We start from the raw sequence: 17,149 nt of genomic DNA on the forward strand, positions 1-17,149 counted from the left end.
TTATCAAACGGGTCCAAGACAATGTTTTACAAGACAAAGTCTCTCCAAGTCTTACTAATGAATTATAAATCACATTTATTGTAATTTTATTAGGTCTTTTAAAATACATACAACTGGGGCTAGTAATGCAATATAGATTTTAAAAAAAAATTCTGTGTGCAAATGTTGCTATACATTATGCAAAGCAGTCTCAACTTTATCTTAAGTAATTCCTTTTGGTTTATACATAATATGATAAAAATGTATTTGCAAGTATAGTTAAATCTACATTGTGTAACTTTTGCCTCTGCTAGAGGACGCCTATTCAAAACAAAGTTTCATGACGCCAGGTTTGAGCTCATAACATGTGGGACATGTGCTCTTCATCTCACAGCCAGGGGAAAACAATCGGGGTATGATTCAGGTAGGACTCATGTTCATGGCTATTATAACGTAAGTGTATGAAGCAGAGCAGGGCAGAGGGTTGAAGGAGCTGAGCAAGGCCGCTGGAGCGATTGTTGCCGAACACACGGCTCGCAAGCAGTGGGACTTTTATTAGGACAGAACGAGGGAATAATATAAATATGTTAAAGATCCATAACTGTGATTAATGTGCTGTATTACAAATCTAACCCACAGGTCAGCCTAAATAATGAACAAATAGTTCAGTCCGTTTTATTAACATGATGAATGTGTTCATTGACAACAAATGTCTCACAAGAATATCATACAGATTTGTAATAATGTTTAAGGTGAGAAAATAAATTTGGGGTTTAAGTATTTTTTTAAGAAAGCCGTCTGTCTGTCTGTCTGTCTGTCTGTCTGTCTGTCTGTCTGTCTGTCTGTCTGTCTGTCTGTCTGTCTGTCTATCTATCTATCTATCTATCTATCTATCTATCTATCTATCTATCTATCTATCTATCTATCTATCTATCTATCTATCTATCTATCTATCTATCTATCTATCTATCTATCTATCTATCTATCTATCTATCTATCTATCTATCTATCTATCTATGACATAGTACAGAGCCTACGTGCCTTACCAAGTTGTCTTCATTAATATTGTCTAACTGAGAAAGCAGCTTTGGTTAAATATAACATTTGAATTGGATTTTTTTTCTCTTCTTTTTTTGAATTATTGGCTAATTAGTGAAACCTTATAAGAGAATGATGCTATATGTCACACTGTATGTGATGAATACATTTTTTGATAAAAGGAAAAACTTTGGTAGCACTTTATTTTACAGTGTCCTTGTTACGTATGTTACTTGTTACTATAGTAATAAGAGTACATTTGCATAACTACATGCAACTTACCCTAAACCAAACCCTAATCCTACCCTAACTCTATAGCAAGTTCATGTAGTTACTAAATATTACTCAATACTTAAATTATATAGTAAATGATTGTGTGATAAAATAAAGTGTAACCAAAACTTCCATCCAATTCTCGCTCCATTTGTCACTCTTTTAATATTTGGTGATCTGTGACTGCCACTTCTGTGGCAAAGACTCTGACAGGTCATTTAGATTCAACATGTGTGTGAAAATGAAGAACATGAGTGAGAGAATGAATTAAGCAAAAAAATACACTGAAAAAGTGGTAAACTGCTACTGTTACCTTAAGGAGCTATTTGTAATATTTCAATTTTTTTTTTATTTAGAATTTTGTTTGTGTAACCTAAATGCTTTAACCTAAATGTAAATAAGTTGTGTAATAAAATTATTTATTTTAATTATTAGCTTTTTTTAAATTGCATTAATTTAACTGCATTGGCATTGGTGCATTGGTGATTTTTACATTAGAAAAATCTTATTGATAGCATTTTTTTTTGTAATCTTTACATGGCAGCGTTTTCTGCACCTCGTGAAATCGAGCTGTGATTCGTCCACTCCATAACCTGCGAAAATCTATGGTTATAGATTTAATGGTCAGAAATGCATTTCCCACTGCAATCGCGTCGTTACTTGTGGCAGCAAAAAATGCATTCTGATTGAGTATCTTCTATATAATTTGTAGGTATCTTTTTTTTCAATAGAAGAATGAGAAATCATTATAAATAAATTATAAAGTTATTATAAATAAATAAATGTTACTACATTAATACCCTTAAACACCTAGTTGGTCATGAGAAGGTGTGTAGGGCACAGACGATACCATTCTCTGCAAATCTTTAATAATTAACATTTCAGTCATGCTAGAAGAAGTTTTTGGTCAAAATCTTTTCATTTACTAGGTTTGGCACACTTTTGTACCAAGAGATTTTGTGCACAGAGAGAAAAACACCATATAAAATGCAGGAAAAGTGGTGACATAGAATATAAGTGTGAGAGAAAGGAAGTGTGGCACACAGTGAGCTCTTTTGGCTTTTCTTCCTACACAAAAGCAACCCTCCTACACACTCACACACAGGACACCATTTTATATTTTAACAAGCACATGAAGAGAAACATTAGAGTGACTCTTTTGTTTCTTTTCAGCCTTGTTCAAGGAAGCAGACAGTGAACAAAATATAGAGGCAAATAAAGATCGGTTGAGGAGAGAGAGAGAGAGAGAGAGATAGAGAGAGAGATTGAGAGAGAGAGAGAGAGAGAGAGAGAGAGAGAGAGAGAGAGAGAGTGTGTGTGTTAGAGAGAGAGAGAGAGAGAGTAAGCAAGAAAGAGAGTGAGCGAGCTGGCACAGGCTGAGCCAGGCACTGACTGTGTGGACACGGAGGAGTGCGGAGAGAACAGAAACGACAGAGCAGAAGGAGGAGTGAATGGATGGAGTGACCCAGGAGGAAGAGAGGAATGCTGAGCGAACAGACCGACAGAGCGCAAAAGAGAAGACGAGAGTGGCGTGGCAGCAACAGCAGAGTAATTAAACAGTGCAAAGGAAAGCAAAGGCTCTCATGCCGAGCAGCTTCTGTCGCTCGCGCTCTCTCTCTATCTCTCTCTCTCTCTTTCGAACGACCAAAGAGGCAGAAGTGAATCCGTCCAGACAGCGATAAAGGACAAGAGGAGGCACACAAGAGGCAGGGGGAGGAGCAAGCATGATTTGATTGACAGAGTAAAGAGGAGGGACATGGATGCAAATTGAATAATTCAAATTTCTGGGAATGTTTTTTTTTTTTTAGCAAAGGAAAAAACAAAGAAGAAGAAGATCAAGGATGCCGTCTCAGTCTAAAAGAATGATGGAAAAAGGGAAGGAGAGAGAGAGAAAGTGAGATGCTGAATTCGGACCATGTCAGAACAGATTCCACATCAGCGGCATTCAGCCCTCCTGCAGGCAAGAGTCAGTGTGTGTGTGTATGTGTTTGTGAACTAGCACGAAGTACGACCTCTGTAACACTAGGATTCTGCCCATGTGCCCCCATTGTTGAGGACATAGACACAGAGGGATGAGAAGGCGAAAAGGCAGCAGTGTATCACTGTCAAAGCTAGAGAAAAGGAGGTAAAAAGACAAGATGAGTGTGATATGGGGTTGTGGGGTCAGTTGTAGCTAGTGTTCAGGAAACCCTCTCTCCCCTCTCCAGGGACTGTGGAAAAGGGCAGTCCGTTTTACCAGCAGGACAGCCAGCCTGGAGACTCTCCCAGATCCTTCTTTCTTGTGACTCAGCTGGCGCTGCCTTCCACAATCCATCTCTTTTTCATTATTTTCCTCTTACAATCTGTCTTGTATCTATTGAATATTTTCTCTCATTAAGATTGTTTCTCATGTAACCACCTAATTTTTTCTGATTCACTCGCCTGATCTTCAGGAGATTCTGGGAGAATCTCAGATGCAGATTGCAGGCTGTCCCCAAACCCAGACTAAATCTGGGTACCCTGACCAGATGGACTGAGGAGGGGAGCAAAAAATAGGAAGTTTGAAAGAGAAAGAAACAAGGCAAATAGCCTGGGGATTTGCCTGAGGGGTTATAGAGAGCTGCCAGCAGGTATGAAGACATGCTGAATGTTGTGTACCTTAGGGAGCGTTGTGTTTGTGCGTGAATGCATACATTTGACAGGATATTAAAACAGAAGTCAAAGTAGAGTTAGGATTGTACACTTTAGTTGAACCTCAAGTGGTTTTACAGGTGCTACAATAGTACGTGACTTGATTGCTTGACTCTAAATGTCAGATTAGTATTCAGGAAGTAAGTGTTGTGGCTCTCTCTGTGCTCCTGGAGCCCCATGAGGGCCCCAGCCGTGGAGGCCTGGCTGGGAGATGAAGCCGTCCCCCCTGCTGCTCTAGCAGCCCTGTGGGCCCTCATGGCTCTGGAAGGCCGCTGTCTGCGCCCCGCCTCGCCCATGCCGGGCCAACGCAGGGCCTGCCGTCGCCGCACCCGAGCTGGAGCTCCACGAGGCAACCTGTCCCATCTCACCGTGGACCTTTTAGCGCGAACTCACCTACACGGATTGCGGCACATCTGTGCCCCGTCAAACTCACTCGGCCGCCGGGCCTTTTGGATGCTGGCCTTCTGTACCTGTCTGGGTCTTCTGGTTTCCTGGTCCTCGAATCGGCTGCTTCACTGGCTGGCCTTTCCCACTCACACAAGGGTCCACACAGAGTGGGCAAGAGAACTCGCTTTTCCCACGGTCACCATCTGCAACAATAACCCCATACGATTGAATCACCTCACTAAGAGTGATCTGTACTTTGCGGGTCACTGGCTTGGACTATTGCTTGCCAACCGCACGGCCAGACCCTTGGTGCTGGACCTGCTTCAAGATGACAGGCGAGCATGGTTTAGCAAGCTGTCAGATTTCCGTCTTTTCCTGCCTCCACGGCGCTTCGAGGGCACCAGCTTGGAGTTCATGGACAGACTGGGCCACCAGCTGGAGGATATGCTACTGGCCTGCAAGTACCGCGGAGAGCCCTGTGGAGCCCACAACTTCTCTACTGTGAGTCTGAACAAATGACCTCCACCTCTCTCTCTCTTTCCTTCTGCTTCTTTCTCTGTCACCTTTCACTCTAGTGTTTGTGAAATCCGCTGTGACTTATTCTTTCATGCAGCACATGCACAGACTCTGATCTGACCTCTCGTTAGCTCTCGTCCTGTGTTGCCCTCTCTGTCATGCTTCAGATATTTCACAGTGCATTTTGTACACCCGTATCAGAACTTTTTGATCCCAAATCATAAAGACAGTTTTTTTTCCCCTCAGGAAGTCCCATGTTGAATACTTACTTTTACAAACACATCAGGTGTACTGACCATCCAAGGCTGATTTTCATAATGTGATTCTGATTGAGCATAATGTGCTATTTGCATTTGCGTTGCTCATAAAGACCTCCGACTCCAGCACGCGCAACCTATTTCCACGGAGATCTGGTCTACCCTATTAGCAAACACTGATTTTTCATGGCAATAAATAATTATATAATTCTGTTTTAGCCAGACTTGACATGATAGGATTATGTAAATGTTTCTACCCACACCTGAGAGAAAATGATCATTATCTCTTTTTGCTCACTTTCTTGCAAACTGTACTGCACACAACATAATCTAATTCATGTTTTTACATGAATATTTATTTGCACTTTTCAGTAAAATCTCTTCATATTCATAGAAATGAGTGTTGTTATATGTTTCTTTATATTGCAATACTGTCACCAGTCTCAGACTCCTATTGCCAGTGAACATGTCATCCTTCTCCTCATGCTCATCCTGTCTCCACAGTCACTACTGCTGCCGCTGTGCTGCATACACTTACTCACTCACTCACTCACTCAGTCACTCTCTCACTCTCTCACTCACTCACTCACTCACTCACTCACTCACTCACTCACTCACTCACTCACTCACTCACTCACTCACTCACTCACTCACTCACTCACTCACTCACTCACTCACTCACTCACTCACTCTGCTGCTGAGAGTGCAATCACTCACTCACTCACTCACTCACTCACTCACTCTCTCACTCTCTCACTCACTCACTCACTCTCTCACTCACTCTCTCACTCTCTCACTCACTCACTCACTCACTCACTCACTCACTCACTCACTCTCTCACTCTCTCACTCACTCACTCACTCTCTCACTCTCTCACTCTCTCACTCTCTCACTCACTCACTCACTCACTCACTCACTCACTCACGCACTCACTCACTCACTCACTCACTCACTCTGCTGCTGAGAGTGCAATCACTCACTCACTCAATCACTCACTCACTGACTCACTGACTCACTCACTCACTCACTCACTCACTCACTCACTCACTCACTCACTCACTCACTCTGCTGCTGAGAGTGCAATCACTCACTCACTCAATCACTGACTCATTGACTCAGTCACTCACTCGCTCACTCTGCTGCTGAGAGTGCAATCACTCACTCACTCAATCACTCACTCACTGACTCACTCACTCACTCTGCTGCTGAGAGTGCAATCACTCACTCACTCAATCACTCACTCACTCACTCACTCACTCACTCACTCACTCACTCACTCACTCACTCACTCACTCACTCACTCACTCACTCACTCACTCACTCACTTCTTACTCTGATAAATGACAAGCCTGGTTATAGGCAAGTATAAGGAGAACCTTTGAAAACAATGAATAAATCAGTGTAATTATAGTTTAGAGTTTTTATAATGCCGCAAAAGAAAGGCAATTACATATTTGAATTGGGATTTTCATATCGATATGATAAATGATAAAAAAATATATTTGCAGTAGTTTATTATTATTATTATTATTTATTTATTTATTTTTAACTTATTTTTTAATGGTAGGTTTTGTTGTGACAATTAACCTCAGTGTTACAATATACAATGCTATTGGGACATGTTGTCACAAAGCTCAGTGGTCAAAAATATGATAAATTATATATAAATAAATGATTGTTCACTTTATATATATATATATATATATATATATATATATATATATATATATATATATATATATATATATATATATATATATATATATATATATATATATATATATATATTCAAGTTTAAATGTCATTAATAGGCCACTGTTAAGTTGTAGGATGTTGCAGTCAGTATCAGCGTGACAGCTATAGGATGAGCAGTTATGTTGTACATTGTAAAATACCTAATGTTGTGGGACCGTGAGAAGGATTTATTTTTGTTTTGTTAGGAAGTTGTATGCTATGGGTTCTGTCTTCCTCTCACTCCTTCTTTCAGTCTCTGTTGTTTCACTAATTCTCTTGATGTGGGGAGAGGAGGAGCGCAGGCAGATGTTCTCTCTCAGGCTACGTTTCAGCAGAGCTTCTTGCTGCATATGTGTGAGGCTACTTAGAAACTCTCTCACAATAACTCTTAATTAGGCCTGGATATCACTGAGGTGATTTTCACTGTGCTTTGGAATAGCAGTGCAGTTTGTGGAGAATTTTAACAACCCGTTTCACAATAACCAGAACATATGTGCCTCATGTAGTATATGTGTCTTCTAATGGCAAGCTATAGTTTGTGATAAATTATGTAAATGAGTGTTTATTTAGCTCGCATAGCAGTCACCTGAGGAATTATAGACGCCCATTTTAAAAGTTAAGAAAGTGGAAATCCTATGTGCGATGGCTAAGTTTCTCCTTCCTCATCAGCTCAGCTCAGTTTTTCTCTCCATAACATTAGCTAAACATTATCCACTCATTACTAAATGTATTAGAGACCCAGTAATACAATCGGGGAAGCTCCAGCAGAGAAAGCTTTAATACCAAGCTTTGGGAAATTTCAAATGGTTACAGTTTATGTATTCTCTGAACAAATTCTGGCTTGCTCATAATTGTTACATGAAAGTACAATGTTTGTAAAATTATATGAACAGCAGAGTTTATCTCAATTCCTGTTTAACACATTTTCACTCTTAGCTTTACTGCTACTAACTACTATAATTTAACTTAATGGAGTTAGTAGGTAAAAAGACAAGATTCTACTACTAGGCTAAATGTTTTACATAGTGGGACTACAGACATCTTAGAAATACAGGATGATTACATTTACAAACCTTTGAGCTTGGCTATCTAAATATTCACAATCTTAGTTATGAAGGCATAGATTTCCATCACTGTATCACCATGGTAACACTGTTAGTCTGCCATGTCCATCACTTGATGGAAATGGATGAGTTTCATTAGCTCCAACACTGCGTTGATTAGTTTGGTCTGGCACTGTAATGATCCTTGAGGTTGAAGCTTTCCGTCAGGGGGTCTCTCGTCTGGAACGAGAGCGAAAAGCCATGCTTATACTTTCAGTGGTCTTTCTTGTTTCATCGAGAATATATTTCAATGTTTTAATTATGTTGCCAATATATTGTGTTATGTGACAGCTGAAACATTTCATAAAAACAGTATACTGTGAGAGATTTAGTGGTTTAAGGGATTCGCAATGAAATGTCTTACTGAGGCTCTGGGGTGCTATCAGTTTCCTTATGAAAACTAAGTATACTTTTACTTTTATACACTTGATGAATTATGCAGAGGTGGAAACAGTAATGAAATATTCTAATCAAGTAAAAGTACTATTACTTCAATGACATTTTACTCAAGTACAAGTAAACTTACTGGTCTAAAAATCGACTGAAGTAAAAGTAGTCAGTGATGCTCAATCTGACATGCTATAGCATTCGACTACCTTACACTTATTTTTATACTTGTATAAAAGTTACAAAGCTCTTTACAAAGCTGCTGCCTGTCCCTTTAAGGCTGAATGCACATACCCTATACTCTTATACACATCTGATATTCTCCCAACTGTTTACTCTTCCCTTCTCCAAGTCATTTACATTTTTAAACGTTTTATGAGACATGCGTCAATCGTATGCCAACTAAACTGATCTTTAATCTTTTCAGAAAACTGAAACGTACTTTTTTATTATGGTCATGGGTGCACACTGTTAGTTCTTTGCCCCTTATGTTATTTGTGTATTTTATAAACTAGTCCTCTTAATTGGCAATCGAATGAATAAAGTCTCACTTTATTAAAGCAAAAGGATAGATTATATACATCAAATACAATAGGTGTAACATGATTTTGTTACACCAATGAGAGAGAGACACATCATATAGAAGCTCATGGTATAGACATGTGATACATATAGAAATCATATAGTCTAAATACTTAGCAAATATACTAAAATATACTTATATAGACTTTTCTGTCAGTGTAAGTCATATATGCTTAAATGCAATTTAGTATGAGAAGTACATACAAAGTAGACTGAAAGTATACTTCCTTATTTTTTTTGTTTTTGTTTAAAGGTTTACTAATAGCACACTTTAATTAAATTATTTTTCAAAAGGGTTATTAGCAAGCTCAACATGAGGACATTCCATGTTCATTGACCGTCAAAATGTAATGTATGTTTTGTGTATCGTTAAAATGTTATTATGAGAATTAAGTCAGACAGACTCAGCATTAATGAAGTTTATAATGATCTGTCATTTGTGCATCACTTGTGTCAGAAGCTATATTAAGATCTGGCTGTCCATTAAATGAGTGATTTGAAAGCATAGCTAAAGCGTTTAACCTTTCAAGGTTTCTGTCATGGAGCACTTTAACCTTGTGAGCATGTGCATGAATATTATGATATGGATGCAAATTTGCTCATATTTGTTCAGCTTTAAGCACACATTTTATTTTAAGCATTAGAGGAAATTAACATAAACCAATATACAGACGGGTAACAGCACTGGAACAGCCTCGTATTTAAAAAGGTTTCTGGCAGGCATTTCCCAGTTCATCCTTCATATTTTTCTATTGGTAATGACATGCATGATTTGAGTAATAGTTATAAAACGAAGCGCAATGAATGGCTATAGCGACACAAGAAAATAGCGGGATAGTGTTAACAATAGTGTTTACTCATTGCCATGTCCAATTGGTCAATTTCCCAAACCACATGAGAAAGAGACTCCTTATTTGATTTTATAACCCTTGGACTAACATCCTCTCTCATCTTCTTTTAGTATCACAGTAAATCTGCCTACATTCTGCTTCTGTCCAGCAAGAGATTGTGATTCATATCATAACACGTTCAATTTGAATGATTCTCATCTGAATTGAGTGTCTCCCTCTCTAATGTGCTCTTCCTTTCTTCCTCTTATACCATCCTGTCTCATTCCACGAATCTCTAAATGTCATCTACTTTCTCACTCTCTTCCTTAGCTCCTCTTCGTCTCTTTTTTCCCATTCTCACTCTACTCCACTACACACAGCACTTCTCAGTCCTGCAATGCTTTTCAGTTTTTCTCCAGGTTTCTTCTTGTTTCTTTGCACTGCGTCCACAGGTGAGCGTTTTCTTGAGAAGCGTTATTAACATCAAGTGGCATGGCATCTTACACACAGAAGCCATTGTGCTTAGCGATTGGCAATAAAATAAATATTGTGGATATTAAAGGCCTAGATGTGAACCTCTAACCACATATTATATGATTTAAATTAAATAGAAATAAACAAACAAATAACAAATACACCCGTGGATGAATATTCCTCAACTGTCGTAAATTTTGGTTTAGCTTGTGCTGGTCAATGTTACACTTACTAGCATAAATATAGGTTATAGTTATTAAAGCATATTAAGTAATAAAGGTTTATAGTAGTGGATGCAACTGTTAATGCGGTATTTCCTAGAATAGGCAGTTTGCATGATCAAAAACATACAGTAGGCTACTGATATAACCTTCTGTGGTGTATGCCACTGCAAATACAGATATGTTTAATTGATATATTATTATTTTTTATCACTAAATTAGGCTATTTATTCAGAGCCTTTTACAGATACATCAGTATATCTTTGCTACTGATCTGTCCTGGAGGTGCCACAACATACGACAACATCTTCCACAACATTTTCAGTGGCACATGATGCAATACATTGGCACATGCCACAAGGTTTATCTGCTGGCACATACCAATGAAAAACAGATGTGTTCATTAAACACAGCGGCATGTGCCAATGGCTTCTGTGTGTAAGATGCCATGCCACTTAATGTTAATACTGCTACTGCTTTTCTTTGGAAAAGAGCAGTCATCATTTAGCAAAGTAGAAAGGTTTGAACATTTAAATAGTTTTCTGAAAAATAATGTATGCAAATTCTGTTAAACCAAATAAAATGTAGTGTTTGAAATATATATATAAGTTGTTCAACAATTATATTGATTTAAATGAGTACAAGTAGATGGGAAAATATGTGTTACTACAGGTTTCTGAATGAGAAATCTCCAAGCCTCAATTAAAAAACAGGGAGAAATCAATACTTTTACAATTTCTTACAAATATTCACTTTTATATAAGGAAAGCACTATACCTGAAAGCACAAACCCAGTTCTAAAAGTTGACAATTTTTTCTCTCTTTTTTATTACAATAAGAAACAACATTATGTTACAAAAGCTAATTTGTTACCATGGTTTATTTATTAAGATTTTTTATATAAAAAATTAAAGGTGTCGTTATTTGGAATACAGCTATTTTAAACCAAGAAGAAACAAAAAAACATCAAGATAAAGACATCTGCAAATAAAATCTTTCAACTACAACTATATTCAGTGACATAATAGTATAAATTACTCTCCTTAGCTATAAATCTGCCAGTCTTATCCCAAGGCTAAATTGAGCATTTTCTGTAAAGTTGCATTCAAATTCATATCCAATATTTTCAGTTTATAAAGTTTACATCCTTTCTCTTCCAGCAGTTTTGGATGATGCATCTTTTGATATCCCATGGCTATATCAGGCTATGGTCTGGAGTCCAGTGAGTTGAGATAGGCTGTTGAATGAGTTCACTGGCAGATGAATTAAACTCTGTTGTGCTACCTCCTGATCTCTCAGTACACTCAGACCCTGCAGAGATTTTAACTTTGAGATGTTCTCGATATTTTGGCAGAACAACATTAGTGACATTTTAGTTTTTTGCTTGCCCAGTACTGCTATCATTCTCACAGTGTGCTAAAAGGGTTTGCACAGTGTTTTCTTTCATTAATGGGTTATGCCTCCATTTGTGCTCACATATCTTCTGCCAGGTGAGGCAGTGTGTTACTGTGTGTGTGTTCATGTTTTTCTGTCCCGGTGGGCACTGAACCTGAATCCACGCTGACTCATGGGGACTCGTGTCACCGTGGGGACCTAAATACATAAATCATTATTTCTTAGAAAATCTAAAAATGAATACATACATTTTGTGTGATGGGTAGGTTTAGGGGTTGTGTGTGTGTGTGTGTGTGTGTGTGTGTGTGTGTGTGTGTGTGTGTGTCTGTGTGTGTGTGCCCTTGTTTATATTACATTGTGGGGACCAAATGTCCTCATAAGGATAGTAAAACCTGAGATCACCTACATTGTGGGAACCAGCCAGCGGTCCCCACTTTTCAAAAGGCTTAAAAATCATACAGGATGAGTTTTTTTCGAGCAAGTAAAATTGCAGAATGTTTCCTGTGATGGGTAGGTTTAGGTATAAAAAACATTTTTGAATGTGTGTGTGTGTGTGTGTGTGTGTGTGTGTGTGTGTGTGTGTGTGTGTGTGTGTGTGTGTGTGTGTGTGTGTGTGTGTGTGTGTGTGTGTTTGTGTGTGTGTGTGTGTGTGTGTGTGTGTGTGTGTGTGTGTGTGTGTGTGTGTGTGTGTGTGTGTGTGTGTGTGTGGAGTGCTACCTTTGGCTCTCCTGACTCTTATTGAGACAGCTGTGTGTGAATGCTGGTTGGTAAGAGTTGAATACAAATAGCTTTAGTTATAGTCTTGCCACAAAAATAAACTATGTTCCATATCAGTAAACAAAGACAACTGACATTATGCTTGATTCATTCAGATGGCTCGTACTCAGTGTGGCATGATCTACAACTTTCTTTGTCTCTTTGAATAGGTTGGGCAACATTCGGAATTGGATCATTCTCAGTTCATGAGATTGATTGACAACAGAAAGTGGATTTTCCGTATTTGTAATTTAAAAAAAATCAACAGAGATTATAGTATAAAATATTACAGATAATAGTCTGTAATAGTCTGTAATAAGGACCAATAATTAGTCCTTTATTCTTTCACTGTGTCTGTCTGTCTGTCTGTCTTCAATTGACTTTCAAAGTTTCTTGACAAACTTTCTTTTATCTTGGTAAGATTTAGGATTATTTGGGTTATTGAATTTCTTTCATTTCATTTCATTGTAATTTTACTTCAGTTCAAATTTAATTTAAAGTACACTATGTAACTTTTTTGTTCAAAATTAACAACATTTATTTCATCATTAATAATGTTAAGACATGTTTTTGTCTTACCCTGATTCATATGGTAAGCCTATTATAAGTATATGTAATTTAAACCTGTTGGAATATCGTCTCGTCATATCTGTAAATTAAGAAAAATTGTTCCAGCTTCTTTGACGTACAGTATGTAGGAGTGGTATAGGAAAGCTGTCACAACACAGCGAGAAAGGTTGACTTGGACCCCATAAATCTTGAACCTCTGGAGAATCATCCCTTAAAAACATTAAACAGAGGAGAGTCTACTGGCAAAAAGAGAATGGGTCAACGCTTGTAATAAAACAAGAATCAACATTGGCATAGCTTTTTAGTGATGGTGAGGGATTTGAAATGTTGTAAAAGTGACACTGAGATGGTGTTTTTATTACTCAACACACACAGTCACGCAGAGCCGAAGCACAACCAAAACAATGTTCTTCTGAAAAATTGCAATTGAATTTTATTCTAAAAGCATTCTCAGTTAAATCTGAAGGTCGCACAACTCGACTCTGTGTCTAAATGATGTGTGTGGATAATTTGGTGAATTTAGTGCAAAAATTCACAGCAAGAATTTAATTAAAATTTTATAAAATAATATAATTTAACAATTAAAATCCACAATTGCAATGCCTTTGCAATGTTTTTCTTTTGCCAAATTTCTCTAAGCACATTCTATTTGGTGTTTTGATTTAATGAATTGCTAATTTAAACTAATTTAAATTGCCTCACTGTTAATTGCTAAAAAATTTAAATTATGTAAATGTGGATAATAATTTTATGAATGCAGGATTTCTTTTCCTATGCAAAAGATTTAGATGTTTTCATCAGTGGCCTAGTATCTGAGCTCATCTAACACTCAGTCACATCACTGCTATTACTCACAGATAAAGTCACAAACAAATACACGCCCACATACCTATGAGAAATTGCGGATGTAGATTCACAGCAGCCCAGTTTTCACAACATCCCTATATCACAAACATCAGTGCATCTATGGAAATGCTTGTGCATTGCCATCTTGACGAACGTAAGCTGTGACAAGTCCAATAGTGCTGAGAAGCCTTTGAACACCACGATGTGAGATGTGAAGGAGAGATAGATGACGGAGAAACTGTGCCATAGTGACAGACAGACACACATGGAAAGAAGAAGAAAGGAGATTTATGAGGTTATCGCAAAGATGAGTGGCTGGTGTTCTCACTGTGTGCATGGACATGGAATAAAATTACAGAGGATCTGACCAGTGTCAGGATGTGCATGTATTTGTTTGTCTATGTCTAGTATGTCTAGGATTTGGCACCAGACAGAAATTCTGAATTAACTTTAAACTTTCTGAGTGTATCATATAAAACAAGGTGTCATGGTTGATATTTGCAATAGTCTGTGCTTTTTATCCCTTCACACAAGGTGTCATGGTTGATATTTGCAATAGTCTGTGCTTTTTATCCCTTCACACAAGGTGTCATGGTTGATATTTGCAATAGTCTGTGCTTTTTATCACTTCGCACAAACGTGGACACTCCATAAAATTCCCAGTCACTCAAAGGACCTAGTGTTTCGTATAGTCTTTAATTTAACAAACGCAGATTTATAAATTAAAAATGTATCAAAAATTGACCTTGCATTTCAATTAGGGATAATCAATTTATTGCAATTAAGTCTTCTCAAGGGCATATTTAAAATAATAAAAATATTTCACAGTATGCTGACCGATTTCTCACATGCTTATGCTTGCCTCCTGGTCTGTTTGCATGCATATGTGCCAGCATGCCTGTTCTTGTTTGAGTTATTAATGTGGACTTGATATTGATTTATTTTTTTCTTTTTCATCGTGAGTCATTTATCTCTGATCATGCTTGAGTGCAGCAGTGGCCTTCGTCAATAATTAATATCACTCCCGTCGCAGTACGGACCCCTGCTGGTTTTAACTACCTCACCAAAAATAAAACAGTCCGCTGCCTTAAATTCAAAACAAACCTGACCTCTGATAATATAAAATCCATTCTTTGTGGATATTTCATTGTTTCTTCACTGTGGAGGTCCTCCCTCATTGTGCCAGCTGCAGGTTTATAGTACATTTTACGCGATGGTCCTATTTCCAATGGCATGCCGAGTAAAATCTCATGGCAGAGGGTTTATTACCGTTATCAAATACTACTTGCGGAGCTGCGATGGTCCTGTGCTGTTGAAATTGCCAGTGGTATTTTAAAAGCTCTGTGTAATAAACCACCTTGATCCTGTTCTCAGTTTTTTATTGACCTTCTGTTGTGTTTTGTATGTCAGTGGTGTAAACTATCAGACATGCTATCCACCACAGAGATTGGGCACAGGGTCAGTGGTCTGCTGGATCTACGACAATCTTATTAACACGTGGCTCAGATCTAATTTACGCGCAGTAAACCCACAGTTAGAGTAGGGCTTACACTATTTAACAATCTATAACATCACTATCTCTAATCTCTAAAACGGCCATTGCAGACATTATCAGGCCCTTGTGTGTTAGTGTGCTAGTGTGTCTACGTGTGGGGAGCGGGGTACTGCTGTATCTTTTATTCTTATTCATTTTGTGTCTGAGCAGTGTGCTTCAACCATATTAAGTGGAAATTTCCAGACTTGCCTCACTAACACTAGGCGCATATGGTTGCAATAATCAGCTGGTTGATATTCATGACGATCAACCCATATGAGAATGTTTAAAATTTGAGATGAAAAACCTAATAGATTGTTTGGGCCCATGAATACTATTAGGATTGGCAGTATGTTTGCTCACCTTAATAACCCAACTGAAGTCTTCATAGGTTTCATTAGAAAGTGAGATTGAACAGTACATTTGGAAGTTAGGAGTCATTCAGCCAAACTTTGAGCCAGCAGTGTGTAAATTAAGAACACATGCTTATTAAGTGGTGAAGTGGTGTGGAGTGAATCCTACTGGTTTTTGTTGCGTGATAAATTTATCTTTATTTAGTTATAAAGCATAAGCATAGATAAATACATTATAAAAAAGTTACAAATAAAGTAAGGTCTAACAGTAGTAAACAGTTGAAAAGATGTATGATTTTATTGGATCCATGCATTCGTTCTTAAAGTGACAGGAGCTTATATTCTATCAGCTGCTGTTTGTGTCATTAGTGTTAATCAAACAACAAAACACAGCTTTAGAAAAACATGAATCTAGGTTTAATGCGTACGGTGAACACTAAAGTGTTTTTTGTTGTTGTTGTTTTTTTACATTTAAGACACAACCAACTGTGTTTTTTGATGATACTAGAAGGGACTGTATTTTGAGACAATTTTGTGTTTGTTAAACACGAAAGATGCGAAAGAGGAATCAATTTGGTGTCTGCGCATACTTTGGGTGTGTGTGTGTGTGCAGCAGCGCGAAAGTACAAATTTGAGTTCTCTTTCAGCTATTTTTGCGCTCGAAAAGATTAAAATCACTTCTGTTAACTGGCAAGACAAAACATGCAAAAGATAAACTTTCACCCTATGATGGTTAAACTTTGCAATTAGCGTGGGCCTGGCCCGTACAGATCACGGATAAACTATGATCCGTTACGCCCCTACTGAACCCTGTTCCACTTCCTGGATAACTGCAAATGATGTGGACATAATCCAGCCCTCTTTACCCCGCTGCTGTGAGGCGAGAGTCCCTCTAAAGCCAAGCCGCTCTCACTGCCCCAGCACAGCCTACTAAAGCCATCAGGCTTTGGCCAGGGAGCCATCCTCAATGGACTTAGTCTTCCAAATGGAGCCACTCATCCATCTGCTCAGTCCTATTTCTGACTTCAATATCAGTTAATCAGAGCTGCGCACTGTCCAAGTCTTTCTAGCTCCAAGCAAGAATGGTAGCTCTGGAGGAAGATTGAGGCTTTGGGGTCAATACAGGAATCTTTTTAAAGGTTATAAAAAGCAGAGTTCAATTTAATGTCAGGCATCAAGACACAACATTTTTCTCTCACTCTCCCAATCTAGAAAACCTGGCAGGGATGAAAACAAGATCTTTG

General features: G+C 38.1%; 1 protein-coding gene across 6 annotated transcripts in view; it reads left to right on the forward strand.

Annotated features, from left to right (window-relative positions):
- The window catches only part of asic2 (acid-sensing (proton-gated) ion channel 2), a 468,092-nt gene that overhangs the window by 296,401 nt on the left and 154,542 nt on the right, over positions 1–17,149 (forward strand). The window contains exons 1-2 of one of the 6 annotated variants that reach the window (XM_067419113.1): positions 2,635–3,899; positions 4,134–4,848. The exons of 3 other annotated variants lie outside the window; for them this stretch is intronic. In XM_067419113.1, coding sequence (XP_067275214.1) covers positions 4,138–4,848 — 711 coding nt within the window. In that variant the 5' untranslated portion in view covers positions 2,635–3,899; positions 4,134–4,137. Of the gene's footprint in view, positions 1–2,634; positions 4,849–17,149 lie in introns of those variants that run through there. 2 more of the 6 variants (XM_067419122.1, XM_067419104.1) reach the window with 2 other exon arrangements.

The sequence above is a fragment of the Pseudorasbora parva genome, chromosome 2 (genome assembly GCF_024679245.1).
Source record: "Pseudorasbora parva isolate DD20220531a chromosome 2, ASM2467924v1, whole genome shotgun sequence".
Taxonomy (NCBI): domain Eukaryota; kingdom Metazoa; phylum Chordata; class Actinopteri; order Cypriniformes; family Gobionidae; genus Pseudorasbora; species Pseudorasbora parva.